This window comes from Pagrus pagrus (assembly GCF_965226575.1).
Source record: "Pagrus pagrus genome assembly, chromosome: 14".
Lineage (NCBI taxonomy): Eukaryota > Metazoa > Chordata > Actinopteri > Spariformes > Sparidae > Pagrus > Pagrus pagrus.
Window position 1 is genome coordinate 27,754,170 of NC_140198.1, and position 22,283 is coordinate 27,776,452.

The 22,283-nt window shown below is 38.3% G+C and overlaps 1 protein-coding gene across 3 annotated transcripts in view; it reads left to right on the forward strand.

Moving 5' to 3' along the window:
- The window catches only part of opcml (opioid binding protein/cell adhesion molecule-like), a 405,678-nt gene extending 383,996 nt beyond the window's left edge, over positions 1–21,682 (forward strand). For all 3 annotated transcript variants that reach the window (XM_084373546.1, XM_084373545.1, XM_084373547.1), the window contains 4 exons: positions 14,440–14,577; positions 15,380–15,500; positions 17,430–17,581; positions 17,977–21,682. In XM_084373546.1, coding sequence (XP_084229672.1) covers positions 14,440–14,577; positions 15,380–15,500; positions 17,430–17,581; positions 17,977–18,077 — 512 coding nt within the window. In that variant the 3' untranslated portion in view covers positions 18,078–21,682. The remainder of the gene's footprint in view (positions 1–14,439; positions 14,578–15,379; positions 15,501–17,429; positions 17,582–17,976) is intronic.
- The last annotated feature ends 601 nt before the right edge of the window (positions 21,683–22,283 follow it).

Consider the following 22,283-nt stretch of genomic DNA (forward strand, 5'->3'; position numbering starts at 1 on the left):
AAAACACAATTGATCCTCCACTAAAAAGGTGCGTGATTCTCGCGAGAATCACGCGTGAACTCGGCCACAACGAAGTAGTACCTACTGTATGTCACTTTCCAGGATGTTTGGTGGGTCAGGATCTCAATCACAACACATTTTAACAGCATCCATATGATTATAAACCGTCAGTGTGTAGGCTACATGTTTAGATTAACAGGTAAACACCGGGGAAACACCTTGAAAAAAAACACGTCACCATCAAGACGTGTACCGTCACGCCTCTGTTGGAGCCGCGGCGCCGGCTTTCTGTGTGAATTATACTCTGGTTCGTTTTTATTCCTCCTGTCCAAGGTGTAAGCTTTGGTTGCCCCAAGTTTCCAAGAAATCTTTTGTAACAATCATTTCTTTGAAGTACACTTCTTGTTGAGACATTTTACTGCAATATTGTCTGTGGTGTAGTTTTGCTCTTGGGTGTAAATAGAACAGAATTGAACAAAGTAGAGCAGGGCACAAGATAGAAAACTTTGACACCGCATCTTTCGTGAAAATATTTTTTACCTTATAATTACAGTACACAGAAATGTTCCTCACCTTTGTCACAGTACTTACATTATCATTACCATTATTTATATTTTAATATTGTTAAATTTTACTGGGCTCAAGAACCATTTATGTTTAGCATAATTAAAATCAGCAGCATTATTTCATGTAATGAAATGACTCTTTAAAGTATGAGTAAACCGGATGACAGAATTAAGCAACGTTGTGTGGCAAGCAATGAGAAAACCGTAATCAGTTGTTGCTCAGCATGCCATGTCTATTAGTTAAAAAGAAAAAATGTAAAAAAAAATCATGTTCTTATCATGTCTCTCACTTGTCTTGTGCTGCATCATTAACAAAAAATAGTTAAATAGTTAAAAAGAAAAAAATGAACAAAGTACACTCAAAAAATGTCAAGAAAGGAAATATTCTCACAACCGTTTTCCTTACTAAACAGAAAAATTAAATCCTGCACATCCTGAATTCAAGTAAATCTCTTTTGACAAGCTTAATTGACTTGTTAACTCATTGCAAGATACACCTCATTCAAACTCAACATAAACAAAATAAAACTTATTAAAACAGTCTTCATTTGTCATTGTCCTTGGTCGAAGCTGCTGCAGGGGTCGACAATATAAATGGCCCGGTGGCCCGGACGTACTTTTAAAACCGTCAGGACCACCAGAACGCTCCAAGCACTGGCCCGGTAGGGCCAGCATGGATTAAAGTTCTCCGTCGCTACGACGGATTTCCGTCATTCAAACTTAACAGAGGCGACTTGTGAGACCAATGTAGATCGGAGGAGAACTGTTGGCTGATGTTTATTGACAGATTGTCACACTCTACAGCCAATGGTATCGTAAACAGCGTGTGCGCGCCTGACCAATGACAGTGTAGTGACCCACACAGGCCGGGATCTCAACGTGGAGCACCGCTAAAGTTTAGCTGCTTAGCTAGCAAGGACTCGTCGCGCTGCTACGTTTTCAGTTGAGTTTAGTCAGCACGTGAGAACTTGTCTGACACGGAGAGTCTCCTGTTGTGTGCTACATGTGTGAAATAACAACTATAGTCTGGACTTTGTCTGCAGTGTATCTGTGTAAACGGCTTCATCCAGCGTCTCTCCCTCCCCTCTGGCACCGTGAGTTACCATGGTTACAGGAATGCCCTGAAACTTTATAATGATGATCAATGAGAAGTTTTTGGTTAGTTTGACTGAACAAAATCATGAATGTTGCCTGATTGTAGCTCAATGCTGAAATCTTGTATTATAACATATAGAACTCAGAGCTTCTTTGATTATTAACAGTATGTTAGTGATGACAGAAAGGTGATAACTCGCCATCAGACTGACAAGGCTGCAAAAGTTGCTGTTTGTATGATGTATTTTTCTGTTAAACGAAAAGAGGCTCACTTTTAGAGCTGCACCATTCTGGAAAAAATGTGAATCACGATTTTTTTGCTTAGAATTGATATCACGATTCTCTGGCACGATTTTTTTCACAAAATGTTTCTTGCACTGATGAACTTTAACAAAACAAAAAAAACATTGCTTTGGCAGAGGCATAGTAGTAGTTCTATCATTGGAAGAGAAATGATTTTTACAAAAGTAAAAAAAAAAAATTGAGACATGCGGCTGATAACAACTTCCCCTTATCATCATATGCACATCAAACAGTCTGATTTCCTTAGAACTTAGAGCATATGGCCCTGAACATAGCACTTCAGAACTGAACGCTCAACTCTTGAATCTTTCATTGTATTCTCTACAAGGATTTTTTTTTAAAAAATGGACTTAATACCTCATCAACTTATTAGCCTTTTTAAAATTATTATTATTATTACCATCATTTTTGTTGTGGTGACACAAAGACAATACAGTTCATTATTGTTTTTGTTGTTGTGACTTTATAAAGGAGTGAAATCAGGCGCTATAAAATGAACCGTCAGGCTCAAATACGGCTCCATGATCCAACTGGACCATAAATCAGACTTAGCGGAAAAATGATCGATTTCCCGCAATTCTGCCTCGCGCTGCTTGTTGTACATGTCAGGGAGCGCAGCATTTGAAAAGTAGTTGTGGGAGGGTATCGAGGACCGTTGGTCGAGAGTGTTTATCATCTTCCGAAATCCCTCACGTTGTACAGTGTTTATTGGGGCCATATCTTTGGCTAGGTGATATGCGATAGCTGCTGTGATCTCCTTATGTCTACTGGAGTTTGGTGGGTATGGCGTTGCATTGTACAAGGTTCCGGTTATTGACATCTGTGTTTGTTTCTTGCCTTGTACGGCTTCATCATGCTGTACTTTGTGGTGACGTTTAAGGTGATTGTAGAGATTTGTGGTGTTGCTGTGCGGTGCTGCAACGACGGCAAAACACACTTTACAATGCACCTCACACTGTTTGTCATCGTCTTGCTTAAATCCAAAATACTTCCACACCACCGAATGCGAACCTTTTTTGGGAACGAGGTCGGTTCGGGTGGGTGGGTGACTGTCGCCACTACCACTTGGGTTTTCGTCACCATCCATTCAACCCTCCTTACCGCAGACTTTCCTGCGCTTTAACTCTCACTCAATCTTTCCAAACACTCAACTGCAGCCGGGCTTCCTCCACTGAATCACGTGTTGTAAAGACGCTTTACCATAGGTTGAGGGAGGAGGCAGCAACAGTGCTGCGTTTGGGGGCACTTGAAAAAATCCGGAGGAAAATGGGAGCATTTGTTTATGATGCAGCTCGACATATAAAATGCTTCAGAATCGCCGTGTGTAGAAATGACATCGCGTGTATGTGTGAATCGAGATCGTGATTTTTTAACGATTAATCGTGCAGCCCTACTCACTTTAAACAACATTATTAATAATAATAATAATAATAATAATAATATGAGAAGAAGAAGTAGAAAATAGCGTACTGAAAAGTTCTGTAGATGGTTGATTATTTGAAAGAGTAAAACTTGAGAGAAGCTTGGCAAAAAAAAAGGCACAGATTGATTTCATGGATTGAAAATTACATTGAAAAGACAAAAAACATTTAAAGTGTGAATAGAACAGCTGTTCAGATCATCCTCCTGTAAAACACTGTTGGTCAAATATTTAAACTTGATGTCTGCATTAGAGAACATGGTGTGGTAGTCCTACAGGCTCTCATGGATCCTGGCTGCGCCCGGGTCGTGGATCGTGGATGCGCCTACTGCCATGGCCCTGCCTGACACCCACCACTACTGTTGCTAATATTAGTCATATCTCTGTTACATACGTTTCACTACTATTATTGTAATGCATTACTACATACTATCCTTACCGTTAACCACCACTACTGTTATTACTAGTAATCACATTTCCATTATGTGCATTTCATTATTATTGCTGTAATACCTCTTTATGTACTTTCATTCCTGTCAACCATCTATTATAATTGAATACATTGTGATCTCGTTGATCTGCTCTGTACATGCGACATCTATTGCACGTCTGTCCGTCCTGGGAGAGGGATCCCTCCTCTGTGGCTCTTCCTGAGGTTTCTTCCGCATTTTTTTTCCCTGTTAAAAGGGCTTTTTTTGGGGCAAGTTTTTCCTCACTCGAATCGAGGGTCGAAGGACAGAGGGTGTCGCCTCTGTACAGATTGTAAAGCCCTCTGAGGCAAACTGTGATTTGTGAATTTGGGCTATACAAATAAAATTTGATTTGATTTGATTTGATTTGATTTGTGGGGTGAGCCTGTAAATCTTATCTTATTTTTTTAGCATGTGTCAAGTAAAACGCCCTGCAACATGGAGGGGGGCGCAAAAATCAACCAACTGAGGAGGAGATGGAGGAAGAACTGATTGTGCTTGAGTAATGCAGCACTGTTTGCACTTTTGTACCTCAGTACTGCAGTATTAAAATAAATGTTATTTAATCGAATTGTTCTTTTTCTTTATTATGGGGATCGATTCCTGGGCCAGTGGTTATTTCCCTTATTGTCTACCCCTGTACTGTATCTCTTGTCTTTAAACTGGCATTTATCTGTCTTTGAGACTGTTCAGTCCAAGTCTGGTGTCCAGCAGTGTTCACGGGGAAGCTGCTGAGCCCCGTTGCCCACAATGACTCCTCTTGTGATCCATTAAGCTAATAGGGCCACATAGCTCCACAGCTAATATAAGGTAATGGTGACTGGCTACGCCTGAGGATAGCTATCAAAGAGCAGCAGTTATTGGGTACTCTGGTAATATGCTGCCCCCTACATTTTTGGAGCTAGCTTCAAATTCCGTTTTGCATATTGAACCTTTAAAGAGCAACATAACACCACCTTAAAAAGCAATGCTTTGCTGCTCTCTCTGTTTCAAAGTTTCAAACCTGTTTAACTACACCTAGCATCGCTGCTGAAGTGATGTCACTAGGTCCTGGCGTCCACTGGTATATCACCGCACCAAGGTGAGAAGTTAAATCACTAGATGTCCGCAAAAACAAGATTTGTACAGTGGAATTCCCCCCAAAGCATATGTCATTAGCAGGTAAAACAATAGCCTCTGGTGATTCTAACTTGAATTTTGCAACGGGTTGATGTTTTTGTCTTCAGTTGGCATGACCGGCAAAAAAGGAGTTTTGCTATTATGAGTTTGATTTAGAGTTTGGTTTATACAGGAATGCAGACTTGCAGAAATACTCACCTGCGACAACTGCGTCAAACAATTAAACAGCTGAAAACTGGCTACAGCATTAATGCTCAACCCTCTGAGACTGATGCTATCACAGCAGCTCTGTAGCAGTATAGTAATTGTTAGGACCTCATGGGACATGGGCAAGGATATTGTGCCCAGTCCTCTCGTCCATACACTATATTGGTGATGTTGCAGAGAAGAGGGATAAGGGAGAGGAGAGACTACCAAAAAACAAGAGCAAATATGGCTTTGAGCTAATGTAGACGCTTCATAAAGCATCTTGCCTTTTAAAAAAGATGCCACCTCCTGGAACCATCGTGGTCACTGTCTTAGCAGAAGCTCCTGTTCTACAACAGTACTGCCAATTGCATGGCTCTGTCAGTGGACAAGAAAAAAAAGGTGTTTATCTCCTTGGAGATAAAGATTTCCATTTAAGTTATTTCTGAGTTGTTTTTTAAGGGCTATTATAGAACAGTTATTGTTCATTACAAAAGGTCTTCAGTATCTAAAACATTTTTTTCTCTAAGTACAATGAAGCTCCGAATAGCCTTTGCCTGACACTGTCATATCTGCAACTGTGATAACTATTCTTAAGCTTTCTTACGCTATCCCTACATTAAATGTGAGAATGCGCCAAACACTGCCAGGAAAAAAAAAAAATACCCTACTATTGTATAATCTCTGGAAAGAGCTTCCAGTGCTGGTGCAGGAGGAAGGGGCTTTAAGAGGATTGCCTGTACCCAGCCGCCCCTTTGAGACCAAACAGTGCCAGAGGATATGGTTACACTGGCCTCCATATTGTAGCAATGTTTTCTCTCCCAGGGGAAGCATTGAAAGGACAGTGAAGGTGGTCCAAGAAGGTCATCAAAAAAAAAAGATAAAGATGATGGCAGATGCAACTAAACTTTAGTGTGCCCTTCAACACCCAGACTGATGCCTCGGGCAGACGTATTGGTGGAACGTGACAGCTAGGTGAGGGAGAAGAGAAAAGGCCAGTAGCCGATGTCAGCAGGAAACCAGTCCTGAGGGAGACACAGTCCTCAGTGGGGCAGCTGGAGTGTCTAGCCTTCAAATGGACCATGGACCGTTTCAAGTACCGTCGGCTGGAAACAGAATTCAGCTTAGAGAATGACCACAGGGCTCTTAAATGGTTAGAAACCATGAAACTCTTGAATTACCTGCTGGCTGCTGTCAGCACAGACACACTACTCCACATCAAGTGTCCTCAAGTGTCTTTTACGGGCAAGTGACTTTCTGCTCCCGTTGTCTGAAAAGAACCACCTCACCACACACATGCAGACACACGTTATGTATTCAGCTGTTTCTTATTCTGAAATAGGTGGACAATTATGTAAGCAGAAATGACACTTTAGATTTATCTGCCTGTTCCTGTGTTGGAGGATGCTGCTGCTCCGTATAGATGCTGACAATTACATGGTGTGATTTATGGACTACAGGGAGCTTACCAGCCACAGCTTTTCGAAGCTTTACCTTCCTGCACATTAAGAATGGAACACTGGATGAGAGACTTAACAGTAATTATATAGAATTTACAGTGACTCCTTCACATTTATACTGTACATGTGATGGTGACTAGTACAGTCAAAATGTTACTTAAAGCTGTGGGAGGCTATTAGACATTTCTGGCTGATTACTGCATGTTTCAGGCTGAGTACTGAAAGTCGATAAAAAGTTTATTTTTATTTGAGCAAAGATTTTGCTTTAAAGTAAGTGCATGATATAAGAAGAGACCACGTTTTTTGAAGTTCTGCAATTAACTCAGCTCTTTGAATGACGATTACCATTTGCAGTGACACGTGTGTGCATCCCAATTAAAAAACAGATTTAAACAAGAATGGAAATAGAGGCCAGCGCAGTATCACAGATATCAGTTAGTACAGGTCGCAGTCATTCTTTGTGTCAGTGTCTGTCTTTGCCCAATAGCCGCCTAATGGATTGGCCTTCACATGTAAATGTGCTAATGTGCAGTTTGATCTGTTAGCACAGGGCTGCCCAAAGTCGGGCCTGTGGGCCAAAGTTGACCTGCCTTACAGGCTGGCCACACAAGATGCTTGTGTAGTGTGTGGCAGCTGTGTTGCTGAGCTGCTGCTGCTCACTCGCTTTATGTTCACATAGGCAGAATTGACAGTTTTCAGTAAATGTGATGGCGTGAAATGCGTGCGTTGCGGGAAAAATAGGTGAGACTCCAAATCTGTAGATGAAGCGCTGCAGCAGCAATGCTTGACGTGCGTGAGAAGCGCAACTCATACATCCAGTGTGGCCGCTCTAACCTGACACCGAAATGAAAAGCTAGAGGTAACGCCACGCAGCAGTGATGCACACACATCCAGTGTGTCCAGCCTGTTACGGTTTTGACGTAACATGTTATATGTTATGATATTATGTTATGTTATGTTATGTTATGATATGATGTTATATATGTTCATAATAAAACATTTTTGTTATTATTAAATAAATTAAATTTTCTCCATCACTCACAGTTAATTTGAGTCTAATACTAAAAAGGCAATTAGTAGAAAGCATACCTCTGCAATGGCCCAACAGTCCCTTCTGTACTCACTCACAGATATGAGCCGCCTTATCTTGCGATGGGATCACACCAGCCATGGCTGACCCATGAATACGCAACAGTCATCACTATATACATACATGAGTATTCAAGACTCATGAAATGGACCACACCCATCTGCGAGCTTGGCCTCACTTTGATGTCAACTACACCAATTTGGGGTTTCATGACTGCTTCAAAACAGGTGATTTTGGCCTCCTAACTTGGACCATGTCGATCATAAACTCATTCTTAACTTAATCTCAACTACACTCCTGTGAAGTTTCATGACTGTATCTTAAATAGTTGGGATGCTATCCCGCTCGCAAAAATTTGCCACAGAAAGACAGGAACATAAATATCTGGCAAAATACTCAAAATCACTTATATGTTGGTTCCCTCTACACACAGCCTCCATTAACACATTTTCGATGATGATTACAGACACACACAGACTAACAAACTGAAAAATACAACATTGTAGAAGCTTGTAAAAACAGAAACATGAACACATTTATCTCTCTCCATTTTCTATATCCATTTTTCCTACAGTTGGTGTACTTTTTACATGTCCCAGCATGTTAGTTTGGATAAGTCAGCAGTCTATCACAGGGCTTACAAATTATATCACTAATGGGCAATAATGTAAATCTACTAAAGATTATGGGAGGAAACCAGATCACTTTGAGGAACCCACACAGCCTCAAGGAAAGGCCAATTCAGTGAATATGCATCGAAGATCTGCAGCACACAAGTATCCACCTAAACATGTAAATGGACCTAATTTCCCACTTTTGTCTTTGTTAGTGCATACATACTGTATGCACACACCTGGGGCACATCTTACAAAAGTGTTTTGTGACAACAAATGTTTGCAGTGTCAGGTTGCACAAATAACTGCAGCTTGCAAATCACAGCTTGCATGTTGCAAAATAGGTGAAACAGGCCCCTGGGGCTCCGGTACAGTTCCTGTAGTGACCATAATATTGTACTCGCTTGGAACCTAAACATGTCGACATAATTATTCTTGTCTACTGTTCCTTATGGGTATATTTAAGCCAAGCCTATCAATAACTAAAATTAAAAGCCTTGACTTCTTCTGTAAGGACAGAATTGGTGTCTGTCAGCCTCTGTCAGTTCACCTTTTTAACTTTTAACGATTTGGCCTTTTTTGGTTTTAATGATATTATTTCTCTCATGGTACCAAGTCCTCTCCTGCTATCTTTGGTCTTTTCTACTGTAATGCAAGTAATTGGACTGCAGTAATCTTTCTACAAAAGCTGCACAGAGTGGCGTCTAAGTAGCAGAGCTCCTTAAGCTAATGGCTAATATTGCTGAGATGCTCCGCCGAGTGCTTTCAGATGCTCATTTGTGCAGGCTGCCACCTGGTATTTTAATGGCTCTCTTATTAGTCATCTAGTCATGCTATACTGACACTGATGTTGTGCTGGAATTATGACCATCGCAGCAGACCACTGATGTGGGTGTTGATGATGATGGTGATAGTTTTTATATTCATTCATCTGGAATAATATGTGATGATTATGGCTTCTATATATTCATTCATCTGGGTAATTTAGATTGACATTTATATTACAATACGTATATTGTAACCATGCCTGGTCATTGTCTTAGACTTTTTATAAACTTCTTAATTTTGTCAACTCTGCTGTGTACTGGCTGTGCAGTAATCTCAACAGGAATCAACTGTGTGTTGATGGTGTTTTTTCATTCACATCTGCTATGTTCTCAAGCTGTTGTTTGAATGCTGACATGTAACTGTTAACCACGTCCTCTTGGGCACACAGACATTCACACACGCTCACACAAATTGATGTGTTGAGTTGAAATCAGCAGACAGTTGGTGAAAAACCCACACACCAGTACCTGAATGTTTTATTACAGTGAGCTTTTGCTTTTTGAGGCATCTGTTGGTTTTCAGCTGGTTGGATTCCAAAATATCACTAATTTGAGCTTGTTTGAATAAAATGTTCGAGGTTGTATCAAGTAATTTACATGTCTGTATCACTTCAGTGTTAGAGGAAAAATATGCTGGATCCCTGTGATAACTTTTTTTTTCGATTGCTAACATGCATTAGTACGGAGGCCCCTGGTATCAGTCTAGAAAAAAAAAAAAGCCCTGTACCAACTTGAGGGAACAGATTACTAAACTGTGCGCACAGTTTACTAAACTGAGGGAACAGATTACTAAACTGTGCGCATCGTTTACTAAATTGAGGGAATACATTGCTAAACTTGGCAACCCGCACCTACGGATATGTCGTCAGTTAGCCTCCAAGTGAAAGATGCGTTTGACGTGACAAACACAATAAATGCAACATTACGAAAGCAGTCAATGTACAGTGCTAAACACAATATAGCATTAACTGTAAGGCTACTCGTTAATATTGATACATAGCCTTATCTGTGAGGTGCGGTGTGGTCGCAATGTTGAAAAGAAGTAGCTGACGACATATCTGTTTTACATTTAGTTTTTTATTGCTGACATGCATTGGTCAAAACTGAAGTCGCATTGTCTAACTATTCACACAGCAAAACAAGTCCATTTGGACCAAACTATATATAATTTTTCATTGCTTTCACATAAAATGCATTCAATGACCACAATTTTATTTAATTATACCCTCCATGTTGTTGATGTCATTTATGTGTTTCTTAAGATTATTGTAGCCCTGGAATTTGTTTTTTGTTTTAACTTTTTTATTTTACCCTAGTAAATCATTATATGCTAAGTATTTTAAACATTCTATAAAGTAAAGATGACTCATAAAAATGCACACATTCAGTGGTTTGAAATAAAAGGGAATGGAATTGTAAAAAACAATGGAATTCGTATTGCCAATTGTACATAGGTAGAACAGAAACATTAAAAACAATGCAGTTTTTGTAATGCCTTCAAATGTATTCGACAGTCGTTGCACATGATCAACTACATGTTTGTCTTGGATGGAAAAATGTGCTAGTGTTTCTTACATTAAAGAATGATTTAATGTTGAATTGTCATGTTTTGACAGAGATTGTATGTAGAGAAAGTTTACTTTTTTTTGCACTTGATATAGCATAAATACGATTCCTCCTCAATTAATTATATTTAATTTTAAAATAAAGTTTCAATGCATCATTTAAGATGCACAGTCATAACTTCATTCTGTAGACATTTCAATAGTGAAGACCTTTTTTTTCAGTGCTGTGCTGTTTAATTCACAGCAAAGAGTATTTTTCACTTGTAAACTACTAAAGCAAGGATATAGAAAGGGATATTGAAGCAAATTGCTGCATTTCTGATTCATTCTTCTTACATTTACTTGTACAATCAATAAAGTGAGAAGTTTTTTGTTAGTAATGAAAAATGTATTACTGTAAAAAATTCTTCAATCCTCAAGGATAAAAGCTCAACATTTATGTACTGCTCCCTGTTGTTAGTGTTTCTCGAATCAGTGTGTTATGAGTGATAGTGTATGCTTTCTGAGTGAGAACTGTTGCCAGTGTTTTGACCAAACAAGCTTGTTTTAAAACATATATAAGGTGCTTTGGCAGTTTGAGTGAGTTTTGGAAATGAGATTAATTGTTTGGCTATAATGCATGATGGTAATTCAGACTAAAGGAAGAGTTTTGAAGAAGTGGCTTCGGAATTGAGTGGTGCTTGTTAGCAATTGAAAAAAACAAAACCGTATTACAACATTCAGCAGTTACAAAACCACCACAGATAGCAAGCAAAATTAGCCTTTTAATTGTATTCGTTTTTGAGGCACTATACGCTTTAAGAAACAATAATGCAATATATATAAATGCAAGCTGGAAAGTAATAATCTAGTGTGCTACAAAGCCAATGAGGTAATTATAGTTTAATATGACAGTAATATTACTTCCACCCCTGGTCATCATTAAAACAGTCTCACATTACCAGCTAGTAACTCAACAGCACTTTATCAGCCACAGTCTGCCTAATATAGTTATCCATGATGGAAATGTTCAATTACCTGTGCTAGTAGTTCCCTGGTTATATGCAACATGCTGATTATCCCTAGCCCACAACCTTTTCAGTGAATCCCCAGCCAGCTGCAACAGTCTCTGCAGCTGAGGATTTGGAAAACATAATGATATTATGCTAATGTAGAGATATTGCTGGATTGACATTTCTACTGATTGGGATTAGTGCTCCTATCCATTTTCCCTCCCACGCAGCAATAGCTTAAGGTCTCTCTGTCACCAGAACATGCTTTTACCATCGCTGGTGTCAGGGGTAATTTGTGGTGTTACTCAAGTGGGCTTGTTTCAATGCAATTAGTTTATTTTCTTTGTGTAATGAGTGCATGCCCTGAGCTGTCATTGCCCTATAGAGACATTTGAAACAGTAAATCCCAAATTCAGGGACAGACTGCTACTGTGGTGTGTGGATTTTAATTTCCTTTTCTTTTAAAATTAAGGTATTCAACAAAATAATCCCAAGATTGTCATCTCTTAAATGTACACATCTTTAAACAAAAAGAACAGGTATCTAACAATCAGTGCGTAACAAATAGTGTATTCATAATTTCTTCATATACAGTAGTTTCTACTCTACTACTTGAGATTAGTCTAGTAGTTCTCCTTTTAAAGGATGACTGAACAGAAAGTCGCCATTATTTTTTACTTGCTATTTGAAGTTAAGTTTAGGCAAAAAATATATACATTTTGTATATATCGCAGATTGGATGCAAACCCCAGACTCCAAAGCAAAAGCCCTGTGAACGACCCACTCAGCCACCCCAGCCAACCCCTAACTTGGACTTTCTTGTTCTTTATACTGCTGCAATAGAGGGGCACAGTGATGCTAGCGGGGTATCTAAAGCGTGAAACTTAGGCTATGTTTAAACAGCAGGCAAGTCCAGTTTGACTTTCTCAAATCAGATCTGAAAGATGTAGTATCCGCATTATTTAGGGACATTATTTATGAGTGATAAAATCGGATTTTTGGCTCCAGACATCACCAATACATCTGCATGGGTTGCTATGGTAACGGCATAGGCATCAGTAACGCTGAACGCTGGTGACGGGGCTTTCCAACAAAGAACCCTGATCAATCATCTCGCAATCCAAACATTCACACTGTCAAGTCGTGGAGCAGACAGTTTATTTCAGGGTGACTGTTGTTTTCTGTGTTGTCTTCCATACCACTCTGATCGTAGCAGCCTGGAATTCTGCTCAGCCGCTCCAATACACTTCTGTCTCTCTTGATTTGGTGTAGCTGTTGTGTGTCGTGCTATGAGTGACAAAAGGCACTTTGAAATCAGAGAAATATGAGCGGCCAGAGCATCAGGATCAAAACACATCTGTAGAAATACAATTTGATTTGAAACACAATTCAAACCACCTCCAAATGTGGTTTGGATGCGATTTGCTAAAATCTGATTTCAAGTGTTTCTTATGCACAAAGTGCTGTCGAGACTTCCTAAAATCCATGTGGATACAATCTGGATATAGCCTTAGACATATTGGGCCACTGACTGGGCTGCTGTATTTAACATGTTGGAAGTGAGTGCGGGCTGACCTTACAGATAATCGCACTGTTAAACATAGTATGTAGGCTAAACAAACCACCAAGGAATATTTCTATTTTTGGAAGAATCTGATTAAGATGAAATGGATTTCAGATTAATTTACCCAGCATATTCTTTAGGTGTACTACACAGACGTATTAAGAAAATAAACCAAATTTATTGTAGTTTTATTTGTAATAATAAGCAACTTTAAGTCACAATTTAATTTAGGTTGGTCATATACTGTAGTCAATATTCTTTAGTTGTCAAAGCTATTCATTCTTTGACAAATCTGATTAAAGTAATATTACAATATTCTTCTCTAATACACCTGATATTCTGTTTATTCACAACTACAACTTTTTAGATGGTAAATGCAATGAAATTGTTAGATCAGTAATTACAAAATAATATTTTCCTCTGCCTGTCAAAAGTAACAAAATATTTCAAAGGCTGTCAAGATCAAATACTATCAAAGTCAGAGCTAGATATCTGTCATTTCTTTTGTTACCTAAAAGTTAATTTCAAAACAATGTATGATATTTGTCGATGCAGTGGATCCTTAAGAGTAATATTTAATGTGGATAGGAATTAATGTACATTTTGTCATTTAGATATGGAATCTCAGGAACATCTTTCAAACTTTTTTGGGACAGAATGCATGATGGGTTAGCAACAAAGAATGTAATAACTGTTAATTATCAATATCGTTTGGTGTTTTTTGCTAAACAAAGATGTTGAATTGTTGACTAATAATATTTGATGATAGGTTAATTATATATTTACAAATGTAGATTTCATAGTTGCTTCATATTTTGTGGCATACAAAAAATGACTTAAAAGTCCTTTATTTCAATCATTTAAAAAGCCATTTTCTCCTTGTTACAGAACGCTGCTTGGATTTACTATGAGGTGTGTTCAACAATGATAAGATTGAAGATGTTTAACAAAGGTTTAAAAAAAAAAAAAAAAAAAGCCAAAAGTCAGGGTGATGGCTGGTATGGTCAGCGTTTTATATGTGTGTCAATTAGAGGTTGCTGTAATTCAACACAAGATATTCACTCATTTAGGAGGTGAGAATTCTATCAAGGTCACCATAGGTCACTTATTTCCCAACAGGACCTCTTTAATAATGCATTTCTTCCTCTGTTTCTTTCCTTCTACGCAGGCACTCATAAATTTCTGACAGAGGGGGAACATGTGGAGCTGACAGCCATCACCAAAGAGCAGTCAGGAGCATATGAATGCATTGCGTCTAATGGAATCTTAGAACCCGATGTCAGGACAGTGCAAGTCACCGTAAACTGTAAGGATCAAAACTATCATTGTGGAAACATATGGAGGGACAAAATGATCAGAACATCATATATTTATCTTGTATACATCTTCAATTAAAGTCTGACTGTGTGAAGTTATGTTTTTTATTTGGTTAGTATTTGACCATTTTATTTCCTTTCTGCTCTTTTTACACTTGTTTCTGTTTTATCTTCTGTACAGAATCAGCAACTGTTATTACAGTTAACTGGGATTATAAAATAGTTTGCATAGATTCATGAAGGTTCTTATCTTTAGAAGATTTATAGCTTGTCAAGATTGAGTGGACTGAGAAGATGGAAACGGATGCTGTTTCAAATAATGTAACAGGCTCCCTCCTAGTCTGTAAAAAAACAGAAGATTAACCCATGAACAGTAGCGCTTGTCTGGGAGCAGCCAGTACAGGGCAAACCACAGTAGAGCAGAAAAAATCTGCATTCGAGCCCAAACCAGGATACGAATGACACCATTTTATTAACAATTACATGAAAACATTTTTTTACATGAATTGTTAATGGAATTGACACTATTTTTTATTAACAATTAAATCAAAAACAACAACCCTTGTTGTTTTTAATGTTACTGTTAATAAAATAGTCTCATTTGTATCTTGGTGTGCACTGGAATATTGATTTTTTTATCCCTCCCAGTCTGTATTTGGGCTGCTGCTTTTTCATCATTGTGTCAATTAACATTTACAGAAATACGAGTATAAAGCAGCGCAAAACACCTGGTAATGTGGTTATGTCCTCTTTATGACGCCATTGTAAAACTAAATTCACTTTGCTTTATAGATCCTCCCTTCATTTCTAAAGCGAGGAGTACGGGTACTCCAGTTGGACAAAAAGGAATCCTGCAATGTGAGGCCTCTGCTGTCCCGAGGGCAGAGTTTGAGTGGTACAAAGAAGACCGCAGGCAAGTTTTCTCCTCTGAGCTCTGTGATTTCTACAGTCAGTTGTTTGAAGTCAGTATTACAGACTCACACCTATTCTTACTTATTTGAAATTAGCCACGCTGTATCTTCTTTGTTGATAAGTAATGTCTTTGTACACTTCTTACAGTACATTCTTATTTAAAATAAGATTGTGCTTTTGATGAAATGAGATAATCCCTGACCCGCTCCATTGGCAAAATAAAATTTTTGGTATTTTGAATTCCATTCCAGCGTTAATTTTCATTAAATTATTCAGCATTACATTAGAATTAAAGCTTCACCTTGAACAGACATTTGCCTGGGGCCACACTTCAATAATCTGCCCCTGAACAACACACCCAGGGATACACCCACAGTAACATTCTACTTTTACAGCTAAACAGTACACGAAAATGTACTTGAAAAACCTTTGATGTGACAAATACAGTTCAGCAAAGCTATGCAGTAACATAATCTTGATTCATATTTGATCAATGTGCCCTGTGTTACAATGTGATCTGAGTTTGGTGCTTTCTTCCCACCAGTGGCTGTGAATGTTGTAGATTTAGCCTTAACCTTAACGCCTGTTAAGTTGTTAAAGTGAACTACATACAGTTAGTGAAGTTATTCATTTCAAACCAGGCATATACGTATCTTGTGTTGACATAACCACCATAGAGCATGGATTTAACGTTATAAGCATTATAAGATGATGTGGCAAATTTACATAATAGCGCTGTTCCTGTGGCTGCCCAACTGTAATACCGGCACTGGTGTTGCCACAGATAATCAGTTAATGTGAGGGGTTACAGATCCAGTCTTAATCCTCCTGAACTGCTCAAAGAGTCATTGGGGCAGCCCCAATAATATCAAACATGTTTAATATTTACAATTTAAATCTGGATGATTATATCGGTACTTTCGGAGTCGGACCACGGCAACCCATGAGAAAGGCATTCTGGGGCAGGTTACGGTGCTGCCAAGCAACAGTAAACATTCTAGCCCTTGAGGCTTACGTTAGCTAGCATACTACTGTTGACAGATACTTAACATCTCACCTCTAGTTCTCGCTAATCTCCATTTTGTTTACGACTGTTTCCCTATGAGATCAGGGTAGAGGATCACATGTGAGCCCAGCTTCAGTCTGCAGAGCCATGAAGCCAGAGTTCTGAAGCCACGCCCCCGCTGCTGCACAGAGCAATGTTCACTGTTTATTCACAATTTATTAATATTGAATGAGCCGCGTGACCAATATGCACCAAATTTGACACTGCACTTCCTTGCCCTCAGCAACAAACCAGCCAAGTGTGAAGTAGATCAGATGCACAGTTCTTGAGATATGCAAAGGACATACAGACAACGATTCTTTGCTTTATGCAGGTTATAGTATAATGCAGTCTTTCCAACTGAAGGCTGGATACCGGAAAGATGTTTATGAGCAGTCCCAGAGCTGGTAAGCTGATGTGAACACAGGCAATGTTGCACTGTTAAATGGTCCCTGACGGTTACAGCTGCAACGCTCGTCAGTCCCCAAAAGACAAAATCAGTCCTCAAGAACAAAAAGATGGAGGACGCTGATAAAATAAATGACTGGCATCTGCAAACATGAAATAAGGCAATGAAACAGCAGCGGAGGAATAGGAAATGCAATGAGCGAAACAGATGGAAGGTTGTCGTGCACTGAAGAATGAAGTGCACCAATTTACAGTTACTTCAATAAGGCAGTGAGCAGTGTTCAGAGTTTTGGATCTAGTGAGGATTTCTTTTTCTTTCATAGCCCATAGTGTTTAAATGTATTTCTATTTTCATGCAGGTATTTAAAGTAATTATTACAGAGATTTGACAAAAAGCCCCAGCAAACAGACACCCAGCACAGATACTGTTTCATTCCTTTACTTAGGTCTGAAAAGTTCTTCCCCTCTTTCTTCCAGGCTCTTCAATGGACTAAATGGGGTTAAGATAGAGAATCAAGGTAAACAGTCCATGCTCGTCTTTTTCAACGTCTCAGAAGAAGACTATGGAAACTACACCTGTGTTGCCATGAACACCATGGGGATTACCAATGCCAGCATAATTCTTTATGGTAAGAATATATGAGAAACACTGTGTCTAAAAACAGCATACTGAGGGTTAGTTATGTTTAGATTATTCTAATTTATTTTCAAATTGAATATTTTCGTGGCTGCTTCTTTTCATGCTAGCAGCTGTGCACATAAAAAGAAATCAGTCCTGGCATGAAGGCCACCCACTGTATGTTATTCACTAATTTACCTTTTCATTTCTACCATTTGCTAGTTTCCATGGCGATTGTCGAACCAATGTAAAGCTCCGATTTGGCTGAGGAAACAAGCCACATGAACATTTGAATTCCAGTTACATATTCATATTGAGTTCATATTGAAGCAAAGCACTGATTTGTACTGAGCTGTACACTGCTGACCCGTGTGATGGAGTAAGTTTTGTGTTGTTCTGCTGCAGGTCCTGGTGCGATGCATGATGTGAATGGGGCTGCTGTGTTGCCACAGTGCTCCGTATGCCTCCTGCTGACTGTAACCTTATTCTACCTGCTGAAGTTCTGATGTGAAATTTGACACCCTTCAAGCTTCTCTCAGTATTGTACAGCAAGAACAGACTATTAGTCCTATAAGAAGAATGGATACCCAAGAGCGCCAGTGGTCCACCTTTAGTTTACTTTCTATTTCTTTCTGGCTTTGCATCGGAGTCTGTTCTCTGTTGGTTCGCCAAGAGTGAGAGACGTGAATCCAAGGAAGGGAAAATTTTGAATAATGCACTAATTTGATGATGGTAGAACTACTGAGTTTGTGTCTCCCCAAACCTTTTTGTATGTGAAAAGGGAAAAAGAAAAAAATACATGTAACTGTTGATAGTTGACTGTTTATTGCCCAATATTGAAGTGTACATTCAGATTATAATTATTGTGTCACGTCCTGTTCAATATCTGTATAATACCATTAAGCTTTTTTTAAGTAAATGACAAAAAAGGAAAAAATGCAACGTGATTGTTGAATTTTACTGTATTTTTACAGTTGTATGCAAAACAAAGGAACAGATCCTTCATGATAAACAGAATAATAAATAGTACACCATGATTTCTCAGGCAAAGTCCTACAGCATAGTGCATCCAAATTTTTATTTCCATCGTAGTGTGTGTAGAAAATGTACAAAAGTGTACAGACAATTCCTGCACTGTTTTTCAAAATGCATACATTTAGCAAATGGCATTTATGAAACACCTAATTATAGTGTCATAGCAGCTTCACGGCATGTCCACACTGAGTAGAAAAAAATCTGAAATGAGCTTTACAGTATGTTAAGTGTAATGTAGGACAGAGCTGGTCAAAATGCAACATTTTACTCAGAGTTAAAACTCGAACAGTACCGTTAACTTACTGTGCCCGTATTGCTGATGGCATCATTAACTTGTTGGTGGGTGATCTAATTACCAACATAGCACTGAAGTTGACTTCTTACTATGTTCTGGTGTTAATTGGGGAAACCAAATTTAACTTGTAAAAAACAATTTTCCATAAACTGCTAATGATATTTTTGGCTCTTAAAGTCTTGCTTTTAATGTTGCTACTAGTATGATTATTTTCAACCTTGAGGCTATTTTCCCATGTTTTTGTTTTAAAATTGCCCATGGGGACAACATTTTTTTAAATTGACCGAATATTGAGTGAGACCGCTACTAAATAGGCTGCAATGTAATCCCTGCAGGCAATTGTGCGCCGTCAAAGTGCTTGTTTTTGCCACTGACAGATAATTAGTCTAAGTATCTGACAACATTATGGAAAGTGTCCTTAGATAGATAGAACATTGGTCAAATAATAAGGTCCTTTTTGGGTAGCCATTTTTGCAATTTGCATAAATACAAAACTCCAGAGAATATTCTTTATATTGGTCGTCAGGTTCCCTCCTTGGTTGACTAATACACTTTTTTGTTTCTTTTTATTTGGAGTCAAAGAGCCACACAGGTTATTACAGCTTATTACTAATAATGTGTTTGTTTCTCTATTGACCATCAACTGAAAAACAGACGGTGCTTTATGATGATAAATGATAATCCTCTTTGAAATATCTCTTAAAATGTATAAATGCAAATCCACCACCAAGTGAGAGAAGAGAGCTAGCACGTTTTATCTTATTTACTAAAAAGCGTAATAGATTTTTTGATTTTTAAATTTGTCTTTCACACTGTCCAGGCTGTTTCTTTTTCATTCATATTATATTAAAAGTCGAGATAGTTAGAATTAGCTTTATCAAATACAGTAAACCTACATCCACTTTCATTGTTGTAAAGGTTAAGTTAACAAAGTGTGGCAATGAAAATCAAAAGTGTGTACATTACCTCTCTTAGACTTAGAGAACAACAAAAACAGGGATTGCGTTTGGATTACTAACTTGTATCTCAAGCATAAATCTATAAATTGATTTTACAGTCCAGTCTCCAGGATAAAATGTTGGCAGTTTACATTTCTGCAAACCACTGGTATGTTCACACATTTGTGTCATACGCACCGAAATTTCCACAAAATGTGGCAAATCACATTTACATTACATGTTTATTACCTGAATGTCATATCAGGAGGTGGAGGGGATAATGGTGGAGTTACAGGTGAGAAGGCTATCAAGCCAATGACTGCAGATTTACAGTATGTGACATAGACTAGAAGTGAGGACATCTCCTGCTGTGTTTATGGCGACCAAAACTATTTTAAGCCGAAACATGATCTTTTCCTACCAGTGTTTTTGTACCTAACTAGATCATAAGCACAGCATTGTGACAATAGAAATTGTAACATTTACCCCAAAAAACTTACATTTTCAATTTGAAGAGATGTAAAGTTTCAACATATCTGTGTTTTATAGAAAAATATGTTGCCAACATATATTCTTGTGATTGGGTTGTGATTTTAATATTTTTATTCATTTAAGATGAATATAAACTGGGGAATGTCCCTTTAATTAGCTTCTTCACATATTCATCATGTAAATTAACTTTACCATCAAGGTTTATACACACTTGGTCTGCCAAGTCAACCAGAAAACAGGTGTTTTATCATGTTAAGCATTTTAATTGTTTTAATGTGGAGTGGTGGGGAATCATGTCAAGTGAAATACACCTGGGGAGGCCTGGGTGTTTTTGATATTTTCAGCAGAGCTGGCATACAGCTCAAGTCCACACCCAAGCGACAGATGACACAAGCTAGAATATTTCATAAACAATAGGATAGTAAAGTCAATTTAAATGAATGGTCCGTGTAGCTGCTATGGGACTTTTTTTCAGGTGTTATGAATGTGTGATTTTACCCTGGTTTGCCAAGAGACAAATGGCAGACACTGCTCTTAAGTCCACAGAGGTGATTGTTGTGTTCTGTGGTTGGTCGATGCATTTTCCTGGGATATTTTTGAGTCTGCCTTGGACAGAAATTTCCAGTATGAGAATATACTTAAAGCACAAGTGGTTGATGATGTGATGTTCTGCTATTGTCCAGTTCACTCCTGTGCATACATATGAGTAAGAAGTGTGTTGAAGACAAAATGACAGGGATGAGATTGATGTATGTGGGAATGCTTTTGTTGTACTCACATGTTAAGTTATGTGCTTGTAACGATGGTGAACCAGTCAGCTGCAGACCATGTCATAGGATGGGATTTCACACAGAAAACACAGACAGGTGAGATTCAGATGCCTGCAAAACTAAAGTTAAGGGTCATTGTAACCCTTTTAATCCCAGACAGATGAACATGATCAGTATTGATGTCAATAAGCTTGAATCAATTTGTTTAAAATCCCCATTAAAAGAGAACTGATGTGGGAATATATTTATTTTTTTGTGTGTTTTTTTTATGTTTTAAGGATTTTAGATTTATGCATTATACAATATCTATAATCCTCCTTAATGCATAATCCCCTGGGCATTTTAAAGTTTGCAGTATTCACAATTCACTTGTCATTTTTTTTATTCTTCAATTTTATTTTTTTTTTTAAACTGTTGATTTACAATGTATGATCCCATTGACGGCTACATTGTTGACCTGTTTGATATGTTTTCTGACCTTACTGGAGGTTCAACATACAGTAGTCACTATTGTGGTATATAGTCATCGTATCATTTGATTGAGAGATTGCAAAAATGTCCATAAACTGGTTAAATGTGAATTCAAGTTGCCAGTCATTTGTTCTGACTATGTCACCTACATACATCGCTGTCACTCTTCAGTTCTTGTTTTTGTTTAAAGGAATAGTTCACTCTAGAACGAAATTCAGTTATTATCGACTCACCCTCATGCTGATGAGAAATCCGGTGTAGTTTTTTATTCCTCAAAGTGCAGCTGGAGACCCGCAGGGGTACCGTCCTGCAGCAAAAATCCATATAACGGGAGTCAATGGTGCCCGAGACAAAAAGGTCCATAAAACTACACAAAAACTTTGTAATATTCCTCCATCCTGCTCGTCCGCTGCAATCCAGGTGTCCTGAAGTGGCGACATCCAGAGTTTACTCGAAACAACGTCATTTAGTACATTTTTACAGCCTAAACAGTCGATTTTCCCTCACACCCGCTCGCACTCAAGTTTCATGTGTTTATGATGCTATCATTAAAGATGATGCAAAATGTCTTGAAATCAACAAATATTCTCATAAACTCCTCATAAACTCATTCTCATAAACAAATATAGACTTCTGAATTATGTCAGTTAATAAATCTTAATTTTTTTTTTTTCAGACCACTTTAGAACTTATAAACACAAGTACAGTCCT